Raw genomic sequence first — 25,834 nt, 5'->3', positions numbered from 1 at the left:
AATATTTCTAAGTACTTTTCCCCTACCATTGTACTTGGTTTTCACAACAACCTAATACTCTGTCTCTTTAGAGGAAACAGTGCACCAAAAAGGGGGGGGGGGTTAAGTAACTATGGACAAGGTCACATAACCAGTAATTCATTAGAAAGCCATATTCTTAATTAAAGGAAACTGTGACATGCAGCAGAAAGACCAAAGGCTTTTAGACCTGGACATGGACAGATGTACTCATTTAAAAAAAAACCATCACCCTAATGTGGGCACAGAGAATAGAAAGGGGCACAAGTGAACTTACTGAGGTGATGAAAACACAGATTCCACAACTTGTTTTGAATGATGATAACATGTATGTATAACAATGTGAAAAGCGCCTGCATTTTACTGCACCTACATTATACCTCAAAAGAAATTCAACTCTACCTTCTAAGTCACTGACAGGGAAACATGACCCACTAACTTCCTCTCTTGTAATTAGATTTTTCTAACTAAAGTACTCATTTAATCGCTTAACATCCTTAATTAGTGCCTTAAACTAAACTGATTTTAACCAAAAAATCTCCAGTTTTAATTACATTCAACAACTGAAAAGCTATTTTTTTGCTAAGCTACCTCAAAATGTTATGCTTCAGTATGAAATAAAATTTCTGCTTAAGAGTTCTATAAATCTTTCACAAGAGTATTTTATTAGTTTCCTTTGGAACTTCAAATCCATCATAATTATAAACAGTCAGTTAGGAAAACAAGAAATCATCCTAATATAATTCCAAGATACATGCTGGTTTGTGGAAAAGTTAACTCTGTTATCTTACCCTATATTCCTTAGTAGTGGATGACTTTGACCAAATCTAGCTAGTATCTTCATCATGCCAGAGTTCAAAATATTCAATGAGCTTATATTCTAGTTAGGTCAGCTACTATTTTTAAAACATTTATCTTGCATAAACTGGAAACGATTTTATTATACAAACTGGTGAAATGTCAAACTAAATATTACAAGAAGAGGAAATCCCCCAAATCTGAATAGATATATCTAGAACCTCATGCTCTGTATGCCTGTTACTATTGATACCACTGAAATATTAATTTCTCTCTGATCCTTAAATTTGGTTGAGTAATTTTGTGTTTGGGCCTTACTATCTTAGAAATGATTGTAGCCATAAAGGAAAAAAGTGATATGCATATAAAGCTTTCCTAATGTTTTTTTTCTCTCCAGTTCCCACTATTTGACAAAATATAAAAAAAATATTTTTCAAAATCAAAGAGTTGACTACAGAATCAATTCTTAGTGCAATGTGTCGAAAAACTGTCTTAGAAAAAAGCATACCTTTCATGGCTTCTGATTTTGCTTCTTCAATGGATTCATAAATTTTATTTTTATCTGCCAGCCGTGCTTTTGTAGCCTTATGCTCAGCTTCTTCTTGTTCTAAGCTCTGCTGTATAACTTTCAGTTGGTACGTCATATCTATTTCCATGTTGTTCTTTTCCTATTAAAGATTTAAAATAGCAACTATCAACAAAAAGACTGGCTCACAATTTCAATAACTTATAAAATTGTTTTTTACAGGCTAAGAATGTTCAATACCTTTCTGTCCCTCTTCACTGGAACTTCTTATAAAAGTGATCCATGGAATCTACCTCCCATGGCACCCATGTCCCATCCCCCCACTCTACTGTTTAGATATCTCCACTGAGAGCCTTTAACCTCAACAGAGTAACCAATATTCTCAACATTAGATTTGATGCTTTTCAGTCTTTACCTCATTTAGACTCAACTGTTGCCCTTGAAACTATTTCCTTGACATACCTGACACTGAACTCCCTTGGCTCCCCGCTTCCTGTTCTCAACTTTTCTGTCGCTTATGAAATTTTCCCCCAGCTGCTCCATGAATGCTGGTGTTCTCTGGAGGTAGTGTTCTTCAGCCACAAAGCTTCTCCCTTTCCTATATCATTATTTCTCACTTTTAAAACACATCTAATATTTCCCTTCGCTGTATCTAAAGATAAATTTTCAGGATCCTCTACCGTTTTATCCTCTTATATTCCACATAGGAGACTTGTTTTAATTTGGGAATCTTTAATAATAGATGTCAATTTTCTATATATCCTCAAAAAGATTTTCTAATTCTTTGTTCTCTGTAGTTTGTATCATAAATGCAGATATTTCTTTTGTTTTTCAAATAAATCTTTAATACTGATAATGATTTTTTTCAACCCACCAACAGAGTAATCTACTCTGCCCTGAAAAACCACTGCTCTAAACAATCTCTTCCCAGGGGCACCTGGGTGGCTCAGTTGGTTAAGCGTCTGCCTTTGGCTCAAGTCATGGTCCCAGGGTCCTGGGATCAAGCCCCACATGGAGCTCCTTGCTCAGCTGGAGCCTGCTTCTCTCTCTCCCTCTGCTGCTTGCCCTGCTTGTGCTCTCTCACTCTCTCTGTCAAATAAAGAAATAAAACCTTAAAAAAAAAAAAAAAGGACCACATAAAAATAAAAAAACAATCTCTTCCCACATAGGTTCTCTCATTCACAGGGCTTCAGCTACTTCTGTACCCAATGACTCTCAAATATTTCTAGCTTTAACAAACACAGATTATTGCTTTGTAATCATCCGAATTTGGCTGACTCACAGGCACCTCAAGCTTAGGACTAAAATGGATTTGTCATTTGTCTCTTCTAAAAGAGCTGTTTTCCTTTTTTTTTTTTTTTTTAAATTAGTGGTACTATTATATATCTTGTCACAAAGTAGGAACCTAGAACTCATCCTTACGTACCACACACATGCATAATCTAATCAATCACTAAGTGCTGCCAAATATTCTTGCTCCAAATATTTCTCAGATTCATCCTTAATTCCCACCCTTTTAATCACTGTACAAGTTAATTCTCCATTATCTGAATTACTGAAAAAGCCTCTGACTAGTCTCTCTACCTCTTATCCTGTCCTTCTCAAATTTATTCTCCACATGGTTAACAGTGATCTATCTTAAATGTACCTCTAATAAAAGCATCCAATTTAAAGTCCTTCAGTGGCTAGTCCATTAGCTAGAGAAACTAAGTTTAAGAAAGTATTCAAAATCTTCCATGATCTAGCTCATGCCTGGCTCTTTCTGGTCACTGAATTCCTCACACTTAACATTGGACCATATTCACCGTCTTCAGGCCAATTTTGGTCTGATGTCTATTTTTGTAAAATTTCACTGGAATATAGCCACACCCATTCCTTTATGTACTGCAGCAGAGCTGAGATGCAAAAGAGACCATATGGCCTTCAAAGGCTGAAATATTTATTGCCTCTCCCTTAAAAGATTAAAATTTCTTGACCCCCGCTCTGTACTCCAGAAATATTGAGCAGTTTGCATTAAATAAACCAACTATGCTGTTTCTATTTTCCATCCTCTGTACTTTTGCTCATGCCGTCTTCCCAACTCAGAATGTGCCTTTACCCTGCCAACCAATCCTGCCCTGTCAGACGGGGGCTTTATTCCGTGCACCCAATATACCCTGTCCATTCTTCTAGCATTCCATTTACCACGCTGCATTAGAATTATCTGTGTACCTTATTACTACTTTAGAAACTACTCATTAGATTGTGAGACTTTAAAAAAAAATTTTTTTTTAAGTAGGCCCCACACCTACCTGTTAAGTGAACAAAAATACCACATTCACAGCACAGAGTCTAGAAATTATCCCTGGCTTATAGTATTTTTAAAGAAAAACTTTTAAATGCCAAAAGCCATAACTTTCTATCATTTTTAAGATATAAGTCAAAATTTGAGTTTTCCTTGGATCCCTAGGGAGAAACATCCACTGAAAGCATACTAATTTCTCTTATTTTATTTTTTTAAAAGATTTTATTTGAGAGAGAGAGCACACAAGCAGGGGCAGAGAGAAAGGGAGAGGGAAAAGCAGACTCCCCCGCTGAACAGGAGCCCGATGCGGGGCTTGATCCCAGGACACGAATCATGACATGAGCCGAAGGCAGCCACTAAACCAACTGAGCCACCCAGGTGGCCCTGATTTCCCTTTAGAATAAGTTTTCCAATCTGAAATTCTATAGTCATTTTCTTAAAAGATATAAAGCTGAACATGTTTTACCTTTTCCAAATCGGTAAGTCTCTCCTGTAGTTGTCTCTTCTCCGTCTCTGCTTTTGCCAGTAAGATTTTGCCATTCTTTAAATCTTCTTCTAGGCCAGATATTCTACCTAAAATTGCAACATTTTAAAAACAATATGCCCACAAAGTATATACATATTAAATTAAGAGTAAAACATTTTAGAAGTCACCTCATAGTTTGGAGCTGTTATTTGTGAGCAGTTTTATAACTGTTGGTAGAGTGCCTTATAGTGAAGTCAGCTGGAATCCAAACCACCACCCTGAGACGTGGTTTGACAACTTAAAATATTTCACACTATTTTTAAGCAAACCTTCTATTCATAAAAGTTTGTATCAATGCATTTCCAACACCCTAACTTCACATAACAGAGTAATATATTCAGAAATGTGCTACTCCCAACACATTATCCATCATCTAAAGTTATTTCCAAAATACAAATCATCAAGATGAATTCAAGGGTAATCTCTACTTTAATACCTTGTAAGTCATTAATTATCTCAGATCCGTGGGTTCGGTCTCTCCTTTCAGATTCTAGAACTGACTGAAGATTGATAAATTCCTTTTCAAGTTTTAACTTGGCAGTCTCCAGCAGGCAATTTTTATCTTGAAGATCTCTATTGTTAGATTCCAGCTGCTGAATCTGTTTTGAACTTTCTGCTTGGGTTTTTCTTAACCGGGCTGCAGTATCGGATTCTGTTCTCAGCAAAGCATTGGTTTCATCCAGCTGTCATTCCATTTAAAACCAAACAAACAACAACAAACACAGGCATATATTACAAAAATACTTCCATTTAGTAACCCATTACAAACTATTTAAAATAAGAAAAAAAAACTAAAAATATTTTCCTTATGATTTCCCTTTAAAATCAGAGGCAAAGAAGGTCTTTCTGTAACACTGCCAACTAAAAGTAGTATTAATAAGTCATCATTAAGAAAATTCAATATCCTTACTACAACTGAGATCAACCTACTTGTCTCTGGAGCTGATTCACTTTCTCAGTGGATATTTGAGAGTTCTGATTTCTTTTTTTCAAATCTTCAAGTTGATCCTTTAAACTGTTAACTATGATAAAAAGCATTTCAGTGACAAGCTTCAACACAACACACATACATACATACTTAATTTTTGGTAAGTATTTAATATTCTACACCACAAACCATCATTTTCCAAATTTCGTTTCTTGTCTGCTTCGTGATCAGCTTTCCGCTGATATTCTGCATTTTTGTGCTGAAGAAGTGCCTTTTCTCTTTCTAATTGTCTTAATGCTGATTCCACATTTTTCCTTAAAGTAATCTGAAATAATGCTTAAAGTTATTACCAAAGCAAAGTATGCATAAAAATCAAAGAAAATACTTCAGTATTTCAAAGCAGATAAAAGACAACTTTAAAAATAAGCTGTAACTGCTGTTTTGTTAAAACTCACAATAATGTTTTCCATTATTTTCAAAATAGCACACCTCTCTTAAATTATCAAGACCACAGTGTTCATTGTTTCGACTGAAAGTCAAACTTTCTGAAACATTCTATTACCACTGAACACTATCTTCACTTGATATAAACTATGGATCTAAAATGTTATGAATAGAAATTTAAAAGAAGAAACAATGGTTTTCTGTTAAGCCAAGTAATTAATACAAATGCAATTTTTTTTTTTACTTGCAATACCTACACATACTAAATTAACTAGTTTGCAAAAACATAACAAAATGAAGTCTATCATCATGGTTATCCTGTAATTTTTAGTCCTGTGCACCAAAGCTAGAAGGTAGGTCTTACTATGTATCAAGATATTAATACAGTTCTAAGAGAACTCCGGAGGTAAGTGAGGCATCAAAACTTTTAGTGAACGGGGCGCCTGGGTGGCACGGCGGTTAAGCGTCTGCCTTCGGCTCAGGACATGATCCCGGCGTTATGGGATCGAGCCCCACATCAGTCCTCCGCTATGAGCCTGCTTCTTCCTCTCCCACTCCCCCCTGTTTGTGTTCCCTCTCTCGCTGGCTGTCTCTATCTCTGTCAAATAAATAAATAAAATCTTTAAAAAAAAAAACTTTTAGTGAACAAAAATGTCAAAAAAAGCACAGCAACTTTACCTCTTCTTCTAGTTCCTTTGCTACTTTCTCAAGGCGAGTATTAACAGATCTAAAGAATTTCAACAGAAACAGTAAGTAAAATCTCTAATTCACAATAAAAACAGCTACTCACTATAAATTTGAAAATAATCAAATAATTACTTCATAACTCTTCATTTTTAGTAACATGTTTAAACTTAAAATTTAAAATACAACTTTTATCCACAAAACATACTTGCACTTCTGCTCTAGTTCCTCTTTGGCTTGTATCTCAGTGCTAAGGTGCTCTTCTAATGTGTATAATTTTTTCTGAATCTGTCAGAAAACAAGAAACTATAATTATAAAGTTTGGTCACACTTAAAATACTGTCACAATGTGTACTTATAAGAGATAAAGTCTATATCTGAAACAAATACTTGAAATATTTGAACTTGCTCAAAAATATATTATTGCTCTTAAAAATAAGAATTTAAGCCCTTTTTTATATCTTCCTATGCTGTGCCAGGAACAGTACTATAGTTATAATCAATAACTCTTTGATGAACTATAGCTAATTGATCATAAGTCATTTTCTTGCCATTCTTTACATCTTCTTCTAGGCCAGATATGTTGGTCTTTAAATAAACTAAAATCACAAAAAGTATTAAACAACCCATTTTGGAAGCATTATTACCTTCTTCATAAAGGATTTAACTTTTTGAGTTCCTTTTGTCCCTTAGGTATAGTGGTAGGTACCTTACAAATGTTGTCTCATTAATCCTAACAACCCTAAGAATATGGTAGTGCTTTATCTATTCAATAAAGAAACTGAAATTCAAAAAAGGTGAGTAACAGGGCCAAGATGGCTTCGTTAATAAGTGGCTGTGTCAAAAATCAATCCAAGTCTATTAGATTCCAAGGCCAATGTTCTTTCCGTTATTCTTTCTAGTGATTAGGTTCCCCATGGTTTCTTAAGTATTTTATAAATCTTAAGCAAAACTACTATTTTTCCCTAATAAGAATATACAGGCCAATGAATGAGTCAAGTTTAACTGCTTTTGGCTGCTATTGCATTAGTATAATTCGATCACCCTAATTTTCACATGTTAATCAGTTATAATATCCTTGATAAATAAACTAAGAAAATTACATAATACATATTTAAACAATAGATCCATAAGGGCAATAAGGAAAGAAATACTTGGTAGAAAAAAGGTTGGGAACTTCTCTCTCAGTCAGATGTAGTACTCCAAATGCTAGGTGGACAATGGCTATATCAAAACATTGCTAGAGCAATGCACTTTTTTGTTTTTCAACATACGTGACATCAACATACCTCTTGACTTTCCTATTTAAAACAAAAGAGAAAACAGAAATTTACAACACTTGTATGCTTTATAAAATTCCTAAGATAAATCATGCCAGAATTACCTAACCAACTTTTTTACTTTCTATAAATTTTAAAGAGAAAAATGTTTAGCATCCTCATTAATATGTATGTGTATATGATTTACTTTTGTACACATTCAGAAATTAGAGGCCACAAAATACTGTAAGTTTGATAAAAATCACCCTTTATCTGAATTCATTCCTAAACACTCAAAATATTACTTCCTCCACTATTTCTGTACCCTTATACGTTATTATCTATACTCTTTTATAGTACTAAGATTATAAAAATTTCTGATATTATAGTTGCTTACAAACCTATTGTATCCCTTTTGCTACTAAAACTAAGCCTAAAGCCATGTGTAATTCATCTTTTTACTAGCCACTGTATCTTACACAATAATACCTGTCAAATAAATGGATCATTTCAATGTTCTTTGAACTGTATTACAACAGAGAATGCCATCTAACGATTCAAAAAGTAGCATCAAACGAACTTTTTAAACACATGGATTTTACTAAATTAGTTGAACATGTGACTAAAATAGACTAGTAATAATCTATACATACTTCGTTTTTCCTTGATTGTACTGAATCATTTTCTCTACAAGATGAAGAGTCACCTAATAACCTAGAAGGAAAGGCAGGAAATAAATCCTTTGTATGTTATTTTAATCCATTTTCTAATACCCCAAATTATTATCAGAATTAAATTCCAGCCACAAAGACTTCTCTTTCTGATCACTCTGACATATTTTAAATGAAGTAATATTTTCCTCTCTAGATCTAATTTATCATTCTCAATAATTTAAAATGCTACACTTTTTTTTTTGCCTTCCCCCACTCTTTTTGGATGTTCTAGTCTTAATATTGTTGAGATTGGAGTTACATGGGCTATACTTTGCCCCTCTTCATCTCATTTTGAGTTCCTATAATAACTATTTTATCCAGAAATCTTCTAGAAAGAGACATCTCTCCTCCCTCTCAAAGAAACATCTCTTGATTCCCAGGTCTTAATACATAAATCATCACTTTTATTTAACTGTCAATTTCTCTCTTTAACTGGGTCCTCCCTCACTGGGTTTATCCAGGCACTCATATCCTCATTTTAGTGAGCATTACAGTAGTTTTCAGAATACTATCATTAGCAGGGTGGCCAACTCATTCTGGTTGGCTGGGGATTTTCTTAGTTTCAGCATCAAAGTCCTTTGACATATACTAGGAAGCCCCTCAGTCCTGGGCAAACCGAAATGGTTGGTCACCCCGACCATCACACACATGGAAGTACCAAAAGTTTCTCAAATGTCTCTAATGTCTCACTCCTCGCTGCCTGTGAAAGTCAAAAGTCCCTCAGTATAGCACACAATAATCATCTGCTGCTTTATTCTTCCTCTGAACTTCAATTCCAATATAGTTTTTAATCTTTATACCCAATACTTGCTGCAGCCAACCATTATTTATCGGCCTTGTGGCAGACTCTGTGCTACATGGAGGGATTACAGGAAAGAAACTCTCATTAGGTCCTCCACATGATTATAATACAGTAATATGCACCTTGTGTTTGGGCCCTACTGGACCACACCACTCTGCTCCCAACGTGTGCTAACATGCCACACTTTTGCTTCTGCTGTCCATCTCCCCACAACTCTCACCTAACCTCCCCACATCTTGGCCACTCAAAACCTTTTCTTAGCTTTAGAAACATCCCCCCTTCCCTGAGATCTTACCTGACTTCTTACCTCACCCCCAGAAATGTGACTTTTACTTTTGTCCTGAACCATCTCAGATATTTTGGTATGTTTCTTAAGGCAAATATCACTTTCTATCCTTATTATGACTATATTATTCTCTTAGATCCCTTATTAGTTGATAAGTTCCTTTGAGCATACTTAGTCTTACTCTCTATCCCCCAAAGAATACAGAACAGTGCCTTGCATACATTTGTAAATAACATTCAGAAGTAATGGAACTAAATGAAAAATAACTTTCGATAGTCCTTTTTAAAAAACTGAAAAGTTTAAAACGTATTAACACTTTATCTTCTGTAATCCAGAGTCTCACAGTAAGATAACTCTTTACAGCTAAATCCTGAAAGCAATAAAAATCTAACAAACAAATCACATACAAATTTTCTCTATAGTAGGTAAATCCTATAAAAGGCAGCTGATTTCCCACAAAAGCTTTAGGAATCGGGAAGGTTTCTACATCTCCTTTATCATCTTCAATGTCATCAAAATTGCTGCTGTCTATGTCACTGCTGAGTTCAGGTACCACAGGAGCCGCCGCTGTTAAAAGAAAAGAAATGGATTCTTTTCTTCATAATCAAAATATGCATTAACCACCCAGATTTTGTTTTATATCAATTACATATTAATAATATCTATTAATACCAACACATTACACACTAATAATATATAATTAATAACATTATGATTTAATATAGAAAATTTTGGTAACATGTTTTACATTGTATCATTTCAAAAAATTAAAATTTTATTATTTTTTTATTACTACATTAGAGCAGGTTTAAGTATAGATAAATCAATTAAACAAAGAGAGCAATATGATATTATTCTAGGTATTAAAATTGCAAGTGGCAATAACTTGCAAACACATTCTTTGTCTTTGGCTTTTTACATTCTTTAAGTAAAATATTTCTTACTCTTATAATTAATTAATGTCAAATATACATAAAGTTAAAATGAATTACTATGCTTATTCTAGTATTCACCAAAGTATGGCCTACATAAATAATTACTGATTTATTAATTCAAACGTATTCAAATTAGGGGATATTTTCCCCATTCTGAAAATTATTGAGATCCATAAAAAACTTGACAAATTAAGAAATCTGTTTACTATAAAAGTATTAAGAAATATTGCTAATGAATACAAATTAGGTTAAGATATTGAGGAACATTTAGTCATAAATATTGCCACAGAATAAATTTGAAATGAAACCTCTCAATTTAAAAGTAGTTAGCATTAAGTGTATCAAACATGATTACTAATTCAAAAGAGGAATCAATTTCTGAGATTTAAAATGTGATGGAATGGAAATATTTAAATTTACTGACTTACTCTCTCTTATGTTATCCCAATTCCATTGATCATTCTTAAAGAAAGGATGCTGTTTGATTTCTTCTACTCCATTTCTCCCAAGTCGTACCTCCCTAAACAATGGAGTTAAAGATAATATTATAAAAAGATTACCAAAAAAAAAAAATTACTTCTTATCTTGCCTAGGATCAAAATAATGATCACAAATGACTTTGAGATATCTTTATTAACAGTTTCAGCTTAAATGTTTTTCAAAAACATTTTATTCTATATGATCTCTCTAGATTAAAAGGACTGTATAGTAAATGCCATAGAAAGGGAAATGTATTTCCATCTGTAGTATGTATATCAAACAAAAGTACACATAAGACTTTCAAATAAAAATATTCACCTGTGTGTGCCAAAACTGCATGACCAACTCCAGGATGTAAAATGGACAGAGGTTTAACTTCAGACACAGAAGAGTTATTCAAAGCCTCTAATCAAAATGTGGCATGGAGTCTGCTTGAAATTCTCTCCCTCTCCCTCCGCCCTTCCCCCTCCCCATTCATGTGTTCTAATAAATGAATTTTTTAAAATCTTTAAAAAAATTAAATAAAAATTCAAAAAAATAAAAATCTCCTCTTAAAAAGAACTTACATATTATTAGAAACTATCAATATTGAGTCTGATAAATTATATCCCTACATTTATATAAAAATAATCATTCTGAATATAAGAAAAACAATATTAACAATTTCATTCTTTGGCCCTTTGAGTTTTCAATGAAGATTTTATGGAAATAAAAAACATCTGTTTTTTTATATGCCCCTGGAGCCATGTTTAATATAAACAGAAAAACCTGTAAACTTTAGAGGGAAGTACTGTTAGCCACAATGATGGCATTAAATTCTTTTCCAAATTCTTTTCTCTACCTACAATCATTCCTTAGTCTGCACCACCCCCTGCCCCGTAAATTGCTAAGATAAATCTTTCATTAACATGTGCTATATTCCATTTTATATTTTATCTTTCAGCACAAAGTGTGGTCATCCTCATCAACCCATCTAGTCCCAAATCAAATATACAGGATTTGTTCCAAGTTTATCAGCATGGATTGTTTGTTAATCAGATAATTAACAAATCTTTTTAACTGATAAGCATATTAAAATGATTAACCTCTCTAATGAGAAAAAATAGCAATAACTTTTCTTGCTTTAGATGGAAAAAAATCCATTATCTTCAGTTTGATGAGAATGAGGAAACTATCATCAGTGGAAATACACCCTGCTGTGACTACTCTGGGGGTCAATTCTGTAACACCAACTCAATTTTAAAGTGTGTATCCTAGAATTCCACCTTTAAAACTTTATCCTACAGAATGTATGCAAGATATAAATGCATGAAGATAGTCACTGTAGTACTGCTTGTAACAGCAACTGGCTAACAAACAATATGGTTTGCTGAGAAATCAGCAATTTTGAGCTAGAAAGGTCCTCAGTTATCAATCTGATCTGATCCCATTGTTTATGGATAAGTAAAATTTCCCCCAAAAGGAAAATTATTTCCCTAAGATCATAATGCTGATGAGTGAAGTTCTGACTGTGGTGCATGCACTCCCCTATAAAAGTTGGTCCTTTGACAGGTTGACTCTTATCACAAAGCTAAAAGAACTGAATAGAAAGGCCAAGGAAGAAACTCCAAAGAGTTTTCTATCTTCCCTTTTTGAGGCAGGTTTCACAGTGTTGTTCACCTATTTTGTTTTAAGAAATACAGAATTTCCAGGGCAGACTTACTCATATTCAAATCCAAATAAAAAAGGACTGGGAAGGAGGCACTCCCAAGTCAAATACAAATAGTTTTTGAGATTATAACCTGTCAAGTATGTTTCTGCACAAAACACTCTTCTCCAAGGTTATACAGTAAGAGTCAGATGGCTTAATCACTTCAAAGGATAAAATGTGAATAATACAAGTTTTATTTCTCTCAAATGCATTATCTTACCAAGTTCTATTTTTTCTTTTTAGACATGAAGGTAAGGTTAGAGTTAGATTACGATGGGGTTGCACACACATAATGACAAGAGTAACCCAACACCAGACTTAGCAGTAGGAAAAGGCTAACCCAGAATTAAAAGCAATTTGGATAAAGAGAATGAGAGATTTCATAAAAGCTATGCTTTCATTCCTACATATTTAAAAGTTAAGGACTCTCTACAAAGAAATTCAATGTATATTACCTATCTGTTAAGAAGGCGCAAATGAGATTCTTCGCATGTTTAGAAATTTCTGCATCTTCAGGGAAACACAGTGAGTTTTTATGATCCATAATTTTGCTATATGTTCCTACAAGTGAATCTGCATAAAATGGAGTATCCCCTAAAATTCCAAGAGAGAAGATACCGAGTGTAACAGAGAATGCAAATTAAACACTTTTCATCTATTGTTTAAATTTGTCACATGCATGGAAGAACAAGTGATCTGTGGGCCAGGAGTCTCAGTCGAAACACAACAGAACATACCAAGGACATGTTTAAATTTTAACCACACCAATGAACCATCAACTCCTAAAAGCAAAATAAAATCAATGCTAACTCTAGAATTTGTTACTGTTTTTACAATAGGAAAGGAAATAATTCACTTGATAATTAAAGAAAAAGATTACTAAGTAGGGTCAGATAGATCAGAGTCCTTTAATGCTTGAGCTGGATCAGCCTTTTCTGACATTACTCTCTAGAGTTGTGTTATACAATACAGTAGCCACTAGCCAGCCACATGTGGCAATTTAAAGTTTAATTCATTAAAATTAAATAAAATAAAAACTTCAGTTCCCTAGTCACACTAGCCACATTTCAAGAGCTGAATGTGGCCAGTGCTCACCATACTGGACTGTGCAGACATAAACCATTTTCATCATGATAAACTGGGCAGTGCAGCTCTAAGAGTTAGACCAGCCCTATTATTTCAAATGCGATTTGCCCAAGATGACACATAGCTAGAAATGAAAATGGCAGAAATGGTCTCCCAATGCAGTGTTCTTGCAGACTAATGGCTATGCTAAAGAGGCGCTGGAGTGTAAAGACAGAAAAAGTTGAAGGCACCATTTTGGCCAGTATTCATCTAAAGCCATAAGAATTAAAGGCCCTGCCAGTATGACTCAACTGTAAGCCACCTTAGCACAAACCAGACTTTCCCAAATCAGACAATCCAGAATTTCAAAAGGGGTATTCAGGTAGTTTTTATTCGTTTTTAAAGAGGACAAAGGGGTGCTTTGAATTCAAGATTTTTCTAGTGCAGGGGCACCTGGGTGGCTTTTCCTTAAGCGTCTGCCTTCGGCTCAGGGCGTGATCCCAGGGTCCTGGGATCGAGCCCTGCATCGGGCTCCCTGCTCCACTGGGAGCCTGCTTCTTCCTCTCCCACTACCCCTGCTTGTGTTCCCTCTCTCGCTGGCTGTCTCTCTGTCAAATAAATTTTAAAAATATTAAAAAAAAAAAGATTTTTCTAGTGCCATTTTTAATTGCAGTAGAGTCCTTTAAATGAAGTCCAGTGCTAACCAACCTAGGCAAACACCAGAGTAAGCTCGGAATACTGTAAATCAGCGTCAAAGTCATTAAATTCAACTCAAGAGTCGAAAACAGTAGCACGTATTTAAATGGTCCCGTCAAAGGAGCTATGTGACTTTCTCCAAATTATTATTTTCTAAATCCCTAGGAGAGTCTAGGCAAATGATAGAATAATTCTACTTTAAAGATTACAAGATACACCTAATGTATCATGAGACTGTGCCAGAGGTGGGGAGAATGGACAGCTACCTGGGAACATACCCTGCATGTAAAGAGATGCACTACAATTACAAAGGCCCAAAACAACGTAAGGTCGTACTATGACATGAGTTTAAAGCATAGCAAGATCAATACTACATACATAAAATGGTCATCAAGAGAAGGCAATTTATGCCACAAAAACATTCTATGACTAATTATTATTTAAATTTGAGATTTGCCAAAATGTTCTGATTCTTTTAAGCAATAATCATAATAATCATACAGATTTTAACAGATTTTCCACTACCAATTTTTTTTAAGGGTCATGGTCATCCTCTAGAAAATAAATTCTCTAATTTCTAAAAATATATTTTCAACTTTAAAGTTGTTTCATATAATTTTTTTAAAGATTTTATTTATTCATTCAACAGAGAGAGAGACAGCCAGCGAGAGAGGGAACACAAGCCGGAGGAGTGGGAGAGGAAGAAGCAGGCTTCCAGTGGAAGAGCCTGACGTGGGGCTCGATCCCAGAACGCCAGGATCATGCCCTGAGCCAAAGGCAGACGCTTAACGACTGAGCAACCCAGGCGCCCCATGTTTCATATATTATTATTAGCCTTATCACACTTGCCTCAGAAAATAGATTTATTGGCTCTATCTGTTCTCATCCCAAGCCAGATAATTCATTCACTGGCTTCCTTAGCCCGAAGATATTTTTGTGACCCCAGTACTTAGGAATGGGAAATCCAAGAATGAAATCTACGATGTAAAGAAAAGTTTTGAAACACCTGAGCCTTTCAAATTTTGATTTGGTCAAAGTGAAAGAAATTATTAAATCTGCCTCTGAGTTTTCTGAGAATGAAATATTATTGTAAAATATTTTTATCGATAATCAAATGGTCAATAACTATGATTTATTTTACTAGAATTAAAACCATATGTAAATATAAGTAATAGAAGAAACACAGTTGACAAAAATCAATTACATAATTATATAAACAAACTAAAGAATACTTTTAGCTCTCTATTGTTGGAACAAATATTAACAGACTTATACTTAAAATATTCACAACAAATACTATCAAGAAAATCTTAGACTAGAGGCCCACTGAAGCTATAAACTTGCTTCTTGTTCTAACGTTTTCTTCAAACAAAAAGGCCCACTGAAGGATTATTTCCTAGCAATATACTTTTGATTCCTTGTAATGTGCCAGTACAATTTGGCTTTAATTTTCCAATTAATAATCTGTCATATCTGATACATCTAACTCAAAGTTTCTAAAAATCCACTTCTTCCATAGGACACAATTAATTTCCTTATATTCTCAAATTCTTGACTTAAAACTAGTGTTACGAGATGGGTTCTGAAAAAGAGACAAGTTAAAATATTTACTTACCCACCAGCATTTCAAAAAGGAAAACACCCACAGACCACCAATCACATTCTCGCCCATAGTAACCATCACCCCCTTGTGATTTGAGAACCTCAGGTGAAATATAATCAGGTGTTCCAACTGCTGTATCACAATGCACCATGCCTGTCTGGTAAAGAGCAGAGATAAAGAAAAACAGCTGCATGTAAAAACATAAACACATAAATGCAACTAATTCACTTACATATATATATATATGCATGCTACAAATTCCTACCTACAGAAATTCATTGCTGATACAGCTTTGGGAAGGCAGGAGATAAATGTATTACGAAATGCCTAAAAGTGGGAAATCAAGGATAACTTTTCAACTCTAAAATACAGGAGGCTTCATCAATGGAAAAAGGAAAAAGTGGTAAACTCCATAAGAATCCCAAGCAAATCAACATCTTTTGTTTCACTTTCTAAGAGTTATAAGGGAAGTACAAAATGTGATCTTAAGGCAGTGACCTGGGGAAAAGAATTAGAGAGAAAGGAGACTTTGGTATTTTCAAAAGAAACTGCAGTAATGAAGATTCCAAAGAGCCTAGTTTGGAGGCTGGATAAAGAAACAGTTATTATATTAAGAAAAAATGGAGGAGGGGCGCCTGGGTGGCACAGCGGTTAAGCGTCTGCCTTCGGCTCAGGGCGTGATCCCAGCGTTCTGGGATCGAGCCCCACATCAGGCTCTTCTGCTATGAGCCTGCTTCTTCCTCTCCCACTCCCCCTGCTTGTGTTCCCTCTCTCGCTGGCTGTCTCTATCTCTGTCAAATAAATAAAAAATAAAAATTAAAAAAAAAATCTTTAAAAAAAGAAAAAATGGAGGAAATACAGCAAATGTTTAAATTAAAAGATCTTAATAGTTTGAAAGTTCCACCATCAAGTTGCGTATTTAGAAATATGGAGCTGTGGCATCAAGATACTTGGCAAATTGATTAAAAAAAATACCTTTATCTGTGTTTAGTTTTGGTGGGTAATAAGACAATCCCTATCTGATGTCTTTTTGACAAGGACAAGAACCACTGTAAATATATGTATGCATGCGTGGTGTGTAGTATATATGTGTATGTGCTGTAAAATTAAATCACTATAATAGTATAATGCTAAATAATATTCGTTCACCTCCAGCTCTGTGCAAAGTTGTAAAGTTTATAGATTAATTTAAATGCCCTCCATTTCCTTTACCTGCCCAGTAAAGAGTATGTCATCCACATTACTCATAAGGAAGCTAATATAAATTCCCAAAATACTAAGTATTATGAACACCTTGGGAAAAGGAAGTTCCATTTATTTTGTAAATATGACTTATGTAAATGTATTTAAGTGCAATAAAATATACGTTAATCATGGGAAATTAATTTCGAAAACAATCTTTTCATTCTTCAAATTAGCACCAATTAAATGATTTTATTTTCCCAACTATAAAGCAAATAGAGAATAGAAGTCGGTTTAGTTTGAATATAAATTAATGAAAGTTCCAAAAATAATTGAGCAAATTATGAGGGCAATAATTTATATGGATTAATACTTAGGATAAAAGATGAAAAACAACAGTGCCTAACTTTAAAAGGCAGGGTATAAAATTAATTTTTATCATGGACTCTCCTATACTTTTGTTAGCGGAAACATTAAAAGACTTGTTAGGGTAAACAAAATCCATTTCACATGTATCCATAGAAATTAGACTTTAAAAAAAGAATCCTATGAGACTCAAAGGCTAAAATCTAACTGGACACACACACCAAAAAATGCCATTAGAAGAAAAGTTATTTAGCATTCAAAGTTTAAAGGAAGGAGAGGAAAGGGTAAGATAAAAAAAATAACTGGCATAAAGTTCGGCTGTAAAGGATGGGACAAGTTAGGTTTTAAGAGAGAGAGAAGTATGACAGCTTAGAAAGAAAAAAGAGCAAAGCTGAAAGAATAAGAATGACTTTATATAAAGCATATTCAGGAAATGCAGTGAAGGGGCGCCTGGGTGGCTCAGTCGGCTAAGCCACTGACTCCTGATTTTGGTTCAGGTCATGGTCTCGGGTTCGTGAGATTGAGCCCTGTGTGGGTTCCACACTCAGCACAGAGTCTGCTTGGGTTTTCTCTCTCTGCCCCTCCCCCCCACTCATGCTCTCTCTCTAAATAAATACATAAAAATTTAAAAAAGAAAGGAAGGAGGGAAGGAAGGAAGGAAGGAAGGAAGGAAGGAAGGAAGGAAGGAAGGAAGGGAGGGAGGGAAAAGAAATGCAGTAAAGTCCAAATCAGCTAAAAGTAAAGTTTCACAATGAGGAACGTGGGAAAGGTAAGATGGAGATCAATTTGAATAACCACTTGCAGAATAAATACTTTGGCACAACTAAAGAATGTTTAGTAGGTAAACTATGTGAACAGCACTCTGCTTTGAGAAAAATATTCTAACCACAATTTTTGATTTATACTGGAGGTTAAAATTTTTTTAAATAAATATTTGGAAAAGACATTTTAAAACTGTCTTATGGAAAAGTTCTCAAATTACATGAATACAGAATCTACTTTTATGACAAGTCTCTTTTCGTACTCTAAAGAAATACAGAAAGGATAAACCAGAAACTAAAAAGACCTGGTTTACCCATGGTGGGAGTGGGTGGGAAAAGGGTGGAAAGAAGGGAGTATGGGAAAGGGGCAGTAGGAGTAAGGAGGATAGGATCCTTCTCTGACCATACAATTTGTACAGTTTTAACTCCTAAAGCCAGAGGAATGCTTCCTACATCATAAAGACTATAAATAATAAAATCAACCAGGATGTGTGTGTGGGGGAGGGATACGCCAAATGGAATACAAACAGTAATGAATCTGTTTTATAAATTAATAAAATAACCAAACCAAATGGGGTAAGGATAAAAAGGACTAACATAAGTAACTTTGGAAAACAGCATCTGTAACAGATACCATAAGGTTAAATACAAAATGAACTGTACAAAAATAATACGTTCTAATGAGTAAATCTGTTTGTCACGGAGGTAGGAATTAGTAATTCTGTGTGTGTCTCCTAGAGTTGAACAAGTAAATATACTGTAATAATGAGAGCCAGATTTCTTTCGTTCGTTCTTTCTTTTTTTTAAACATTTTATTTATTTATTTGATAGAGCACAAGCAGGGGCAGTGGCAGGGGGAGAGGGAGAAACAGGCTCCCCATTGAGCAGGGAGCCCGATGCAGGGTTCGGTCAACCTGAGCCAAAGGCAGACCCTTAACTGACTGAACCACCCAGATGCCCCCATGAAAGCCAGGTTTCTCAGTGACTAAAACAGAAATTACAAAAAAGAAAGGAGGAAGACTACAATGAGCCCTGTGGTGTAGGACAAGAATCAAAAGTGTCAGTATGAACTCATGATTTTTAGTAGCCTAGATATACAGACAGATAAGTAACGAATTAAATATGAACATGTGTGTGCATATGGATTAGCACATATAGTATATTCAGACTACATGTGTCTGCTGACAAGGCCTACAAATAATGGCACTCAAGGAGCAATAAGCATATGCAGTGCCCAAATACTGATTTCTAAAAACCATTCTTGAATAAAAGAAATCTGAGCTTCCTGGAAAAGTGGCTGATTCCAGATCTGGGACAGAGAAAATACAAGTCCTCAACGACCTATAGTGCTAAAAAATAAGAAAATGCTCCAAAAGGAGGGCATGTCTAAGGACATAGGAGCCAACTTAAGGAGCCAAGATAGTTTTGGACTGAGTTTCAAGGTTTGAGTAGGAATCTGCCAGGTAAACTGTAATCAACATCATATATGAAGGCCAAAAATCATGAAATCATTGATTTCATAGCATAAAAACAACTACATGTAATTTAAGACTCATGAACTACAAGGCACAAAAGGCCAAATGATAGAGAACGAGGGTAAAACGTGGAAGGGATCGTATCATCATAAGCAGCTTCATATGACAAGTTAAGGAGTTCGAACTTTACTCAGTAGATGATAGGAATCTACAGAAGGGGTTTAAGCAGGAGAGCAACACAAACAGGTATGCATTTTCAAAAGCTTCCTCACGAGTACTTTAAATGGATAAGATTCAATGTTTATTTGCTAAAATATACTTGGTGTCTTATAATGGACAGGACATCGTAAGTGGAGAGATTTATGAAAACACAAAACTGGTAAGTCATAAATCCTGAGGTTGGCCAAAGGAAGTATTCTAAATGTTTCCTGTGAAAGTGGAAAAAATTGTAAATGGAATTCTTAATTATTAGAAAAGCATTAAGAGCCTCAGCTTGACTGCTACACAGGCAGGAGCCTACTCAGTCCATTTTAATGATTAAAAAATGAGTACTTGAAGCAGGGGTTCCTTTCTCAAACAGGCATATCCCTCACCTTATAAAATTCTCAGCTAGTGCAAAGTCCTGCTTCTTCTTTGCTCTAAAAAGAGCCCAGGGGCGCCTGGGTGGCACAGCGGTTAAGCGCCTGCCTTCGGCTCAGGGCGTGATCCCGGCGTTATGGGATCGAGCCCCACATCAGGCTCCTCTGCTGGGAGCCTGCTTCTTCCTCTCCCACTCCCCCTGCTTGTGTTCCCTCTCTAGCTGGCTGTCTCTACCTCTGTCAAATAAATAAATAAAATCTTTAAAAAATAATAATAAAAAAATAAATAAATAAAAAGAGCCCAACTGGTTTAGAAGCCCATGTCCATCTGCACTGTGCAGGGCCCAAGACAAAAAAAGCCGCCTGTTACTCTAGTTATCTCCTGGGGGTACCAATTGTTACTTTTATTAGGGCTCTGGTTACAAAGCTGCATAGCTTTTGAATGTCTGTCCCTAATGCTCCCATAAACCTCTTCTTTTTATGTATAATTTTGCAGAAAATAGGGTTTGACATCATTTGTTATAAAATAAAATAAAATAAAATAAAATAAAATAAAATAAAGTAAAATAAAATAAAATAAAATAAATACAATTTTTAAAACCTACTACCTGACACCAATGGAATTGGTAGATTCAGAGAGTGAGTAATAGGAAGGGTGAGAAACACGAGTAGAAACACCTCCATTTAAAAAACTGATGTCACATGTAGAGGGGTTAAGAACATTAACAATTTACCAACTAGCTTTTAAAGAATAGCCTCAATTTAATCAAAGAGTACACACTAGAATATTAAGGGATATAATCTTATTTTATTTTCGGGTAACTTAAAACACTAACATAAAATGTGCCTTAAAAGGTGGTAAAGGTGGCTATGAAATGCATAATGACGAGAAAAGAGGGCACTCCATTTACCCAACTAAGCAAGCCATTTAAATAGCAGTACTTCTTGGGCGTCACTGAGACACATCTAGATGTAAATACACTACACTGTGACATTCACTCCCGTCTACATATTTTTTTCCAGAGAGAAAAAGAGTAACAGTATCCAGGAAACTCTCATTTACTAATGAGAGAACTTACTGACATATGCCAGTACTCTTAAGTGCAATAGTAACCAATTATTTTAGTCTTTGTAGGTTATAATTTTTAGTTGTGTTTTATTTTTGCATTTATCCATGGCCAGAAGAGCTAAAAAATAATTTGAGAATCTGTCTATATTGTAGATAAAGGGTTGGCAGTTTTCTGTAAAAGGCCAGTAAATATTTTAGTAATATTTAGTAAATATTTTAGGATTTGTGGGCACATAGGATCTCTACCTCATATCTTTTTTTTTAACCATCTTTTAAAAATGGACAAATCATTTTTAGTACAGGAGCTGTACGAAACCAAGCCAAAGGCCAGATCTGGCCCTGGACTCCACTTTGCCAATCCCTTCTACAGACGTGCAGATGAATGAGAACGAAACTAGGAACACTTCTAACAGCTCTGAGACCATAACGATAATCAAACAGAGGTCAATACAGTGATGAACCTGAAACTGCAACAGCACTTATTCACATCAACAGCTAACATAGAAAAATTATAAATTCCATATACTATAGCTTTTAATAATAAACTCCTTTGTTCTTCAACATATATAGCTGTTCTCATCATTAGTATTACTTGAGGAATGGAGTTCTGGGGTAAAACAAATAACATTTTTAAACTTTGGTGTTTAAAAAATATATATTTCACTACATCAAAATCGAGAATCCCAGTTCAAACAGACACAAATGTGTAGCTGACTGGAAGATGATATGAGCACTATCTGTGGAATCACTACTGAGATTATATAAGGAATTCCTGAATATCAAGAAGTTGATTTTTAAAAGGTCAAAAGATACACAAGTAACTCATGAGATAAATGACAGACAATTATAGGAAGAAAAGTTTGACATCATTTGTTATAAAATAAATACAATTTTTAAAACCTACTACCTTACACCAATGGAACTGGTAGATTCAGAAAGTGAGTAATAGGAAGGGTGAATAAGAACACAGAGAGACATGATCTCTAATGCACTACTAGCAAGAGGTTATAACCTTTACAGCCATTCTGGAGGTGAGCTAATACTTTATTTATGTATCCTCTGAGTCAGTAGTCCCACTTCTTCTAAGTGTATATTTAGAGGAAACCCTTGTCAGAATACACATGGGACATGTCTGAAGATGTTCAACACCAATGTTAGGTTGAACATTGTACTGTGGGTGGCAGGGAGCTGATGTGGCCTAGGAATCCAACACAAGGGGGAATAAGTAAAATTAATAGATAGATACTATGGAATACTAAGAAGGAATGAGCTAATTTACATATATCAGAATAGATATAAAACAAGATTGAGTGAAAAAAGAAAAAGAAGGACATCCATACCATTACACTATTTATACACATGTACGCTATATTAATAGTCTGCAAGAGCTTATAGTAAACACATGATAGTGGCTGTTTGTTAGGGACAGAGAGAATAAGACTGAAATGGCAAGGGGGAAATCATCATTAAATAAAAACTAGATGAAGCCTCTTCTGTTGACTCCTAATGACAATAAGCGATGGACCAAGGAGTATTAATTACCTCAGCTATATGTACCTCAATTAAAAAATAGTAAATAAAATTATAAAAGCCACATTTTATTTTGCCTTATAAAGACACAATGTAAGAGATTTAAATCGCTAAATTTAGTATTCACTTACATGCTTGTAAAATTATTCTATAAAAACCATATTCTGTCCTGTTCCCCACATTCTATACCCTTTTTTCCTTAACCATCATTACCTACCCTAAAAACATGTGGTGTGACTTATTTTTCTCTACACCCTCCCCAAAGTTTTTGTTTAATTAAAATCAGAATACACCCACGAACTCATTATGTACAATAGACATAAAAAGTTTAGCATTCTATTAGAAAATTATCTTATACTTTAATTTCCTTAAAGATAATTTTTACTATTAACCATTTCACACTGTAGTATGATAAACACCACAAGAAGGAGCTTTGGGGACGAATGTGCCATCTACCAAACATTGATGTATGCAAAACATGGACACAGTGACATACATAATCCATGAAGAAGACCAAAGAAGAAAGGAATGTTAAGTTTTAGTTGAGTAGACAGGGCATACAAACCTAGATACATGCAGCACAAATTCTAAATAAATAAGAACATTAGAAAAGTGATCAGTCGGATGAGAATTATTAGGAAGAACTTTGTAAATGAGGTAAAATCTGAGCACAGCTTGGAAGAATATGGAGTGCTGATGAAGGTAGTATGATCAATAAAAGTGAATGTCACACAGGCGGCATGAATAAAAGATGTAAAAAGAAAAGAAAATCAGCTTAATTAAAAATAAACATCTTGCTAAGATATTTTTGTTAAGAAATATGATTAGCTATATAAGCATACTGGAAGGTTATAAAAACCATACAAAAGATAGTATCTAGTTTGCTGTCAACATACACTAACATTTAAAGAGTCTGATATATGTAAGTCACCCCCTAGATCCAAAAGAGAAAAACAAAACAAAACAAAACAAAACATGATTCCTCCCCATTAGGAACTATTGCCAGGAATTATATATATAGTATACTTACAGAGAAAAAGAGAAGAGATATAAATTTTGCAACAAAAATAAATTGACATCATAATTAGCTATGAGGTTAAAACTACCGAATCTATTAGTTATAATGTGAATTGTTCAACAGGTAAAGTACACAATAGATGATGGCCCTAAATTTATTCAATATGGTTGATACAGACAGGGTTGGTAGGAGATAGTAATATAAACTTCTTACCTTAGCTTTTTTTTTTAAAGGAAAAATACAGAAATAATAATGGTGATGGAAATAATGCCCATGTACCTTAGTTTATATTTTGTGTCCTACACTTCACCTGCATCATTTTTTGTGCATGAACTAGTTTTAATTGATAGCAATTGCTTATCACCATTCTATGGAGAGAGACCTAACTTATCTGTACTTTTATTTCTCTTGTATTTACCAAATCTAGTACTATCTAAGAAATAAAGCACTCTGTAGCTAGATGAATGATCAGTTAAAAAAAAGTTTTATTTTTTTAAGTCACTACACAGCAAAACTAAATTTATCTTTGTTTAAAACTATAAAGTCAAGATTTAAAGCTTCTTTTATTTTTGTTTTTAAAAAAATTAGCTTTTTTTTAATTTGCTTACTTACTTCATCCATCTTCATACATGTGCCAAAATCTGCCAACTTTAGATGTCCGTGTTTATCCAAGAGCATGTTGTCAGGCTTTACATCTCTGTGAATTAAGCCCATGGAGTGTATGGCATCCAGAGCAAGAACAACTTCGGCAGTATAAAATTTGGCCCATTTTTCAGGTACATCATAGTTACTCATAAGGTTTACAAGATCTCCACCAGGCATGAACTCCATTACCATGTACAGATACTTATCATCTTGAAAAGCACAAAAGAGCTGTAAAACAAAACGAGAAAGGAGAAAAATTTTTTTGAGGAAAAAACAAAACAAAAGCTTAAATGGAATAAAACCCAAAACAATTATTACTACTGAAAAAAACAAATTATTTTACAACCAAAAGAGTTGAATTTTATGAAATCTTTGATTTTACATTTAGACAACCCTAAGGGAAAAACAGGCATCAGACAAAACTTCTTATATAGTTAACTTCCTCATGCTGAAAAATATACATAGATGAATCATTTTCCCCTCTTAGAGAATACAAGAATCTATTTAAATAGAGATATTTTAAAAGAGAAACAGAATGAGGGACACAAAAGATGAAAGAACGACAGAAGAATTCATAAATTTAAAAAAACAGCTTTCTGAAAACAAAACAAGCTACTGCATATATTTCACAAAGAAGAAAGCTGAGGAGGTAGAAAAAGTTGAGAAAAACCTAAAAGATACCACATTCAACAGATATAAGAAGAGGGAGTAAGTACCACACCACTGAAAGAGAGTGAGTTGCGGGTAGCCACACTTAGAACAGGGCCTTCTCCTCTTTCCTATTTATTCCCTATCATCTTGCTCATGAGCAGCAAGTGGTATCCAGACCAGAGCAGTGGCACTGGGACCAGAGAAATCACACCAAGCAAGGTTGCTACTGACTCCCCAGAGGCACGGGAACCACAAATTTAAAAGAAAAGTTATTTGTACATTCCACTCAACATGTCCCAACCCACCCCCCAGAAGCAAGCAATGCAAACAGAAAAGTTTTCCACAAACAAATAGGGAAACCATAGAACAAAACAAAGAACTCATACTCAAAATATATAAAAAGAATTCCTACAAATCAAATCTTTTAAATCAACAGACAACCTAATGGGAAAATGAAGAAGAATTAAGTAGGCATTTCACAAAAGAAGATATTCAAAGATGAAAAGGTAAGAAATCTCATTAGAGAAAGATGAATTTAAACCACTGTGAGACACCACTTTGCATGCACAAAAATGACCAAAAATTTTAAAACTGATAACATCAAGTGCTGGCAAGGACAAAGGGAACTTATAAACTAAACTTCTATAACCACACTGAAAAACAAGTTGCCACCACCTACCGAGAATGATTATAGGTACCCCAAACTGCCACTCCTGGGAATAAACCCAACAGAATAAAAAACATTACACTACTTGTAACAAATAAAAATTTTGAAATATACCAACAAATTGTGGTATATACATACAATGTAATAAAACACAG

At 34.5% G+C, this 25,834-nt stretch overlaps 1 protein-coding gene across 4 annotated transcripts in view; it reads right to left on the bottom strand.

Moving 5' to 3' along the window:
• Nucleotides 1-25,834, bottom strand: part of ROCK2 (Rho associated coiled-coil containing protein kinase 2) — a 136,831-nt gene that overhangs the window by 31,102 nt on the left and 79,895 nt on the right. For all 4 annotated transcript variants that reach the window (XR_004625087.1, XM_019802053.2, XM_034659905.1 and 1 more), the window contains exons 5-18: nucleotides 24,329-24,589; nucleotides 15,750-15,894; nucleotides 12,829-12,967; nucleotides 10,632-10,723; nucleotides 9,676-9,835; nucleotides 8,121-8,181; nucleotides 7,498-7,509; nucleotides 6,417-6,496; nucleotides 6,203-6,251; nucleotides 5,270-5,405; nucleotides 5,083-5,174; nucleotides 4,589-4,835; nucleotides 4,093-4,199; nucleotides 1,325-1,484 (exon numbers count right to left, since the gene is read on the bottom strand). Coding sequence is in view for 3 of the 4 variants with exons in the window: in XM_019802053.2 (XP_019657612.2) it covers nucleotides 1,325-1,484; nucleotides 4,093-4,199; nucleotides 4,589-4,835; nucleotides 5,083-5,174; nucleotides 5,270-5,405; nucleotides 6,203-6,251; nucleotides 6,417-6,496; nucleotides 7,498-7,509; nucleotides 8,121-8,181; nucleotides 9,676-9,835; nucleotides 10,632-10,723; nucleotides 12,829-12,967; nucleotides 15,750-15,894; nucleotides 24,329-24,589 (1,741 nt within the window). In the remaining variant the exon portion in view is untranslated. The remainder of the gene's footprint in view (nucleotides 1-1,324; nucleotides 1,485-4,092; nucleotides 4,200-4,588; nucleotides 4,836-5,082; nucleotides 5,175-5,269; nucleotides 5,406-6,202; nucleotides 6,252-6,416; nucleotides 6,497-7,497; nucleotides 7,510-8,120; nucleotides 8,182-9,675; nucleotides 9,836-10,631; nucleotides 10,724-12,828; nucleotides 12,968-15,749; nucleotides 15,895-24,328; nucleotides 24,590-25,834) is intronic.

The sequence above is a fragment of the Ailuropoda melanoleuca genome, chromosome 4 (genome assembly GCF_002007445.2).
Source record: "Ailuropoda melanoleuca isolate Jingjing chromosome 4, ASM200744v2, whole genome shotgun sequence".
Classification (NCBI taxonomy): Eukaryota; Metazoa; Chordata; class Mammalia; order Carnivora; family Ursidae; genus Ailuropoda; species Ailuropoda melanoleuca.
Note: the sequence above shows the minus strand (reverse complement) of the source record. Positions and strands in the feature narration are given on the sequence as shown.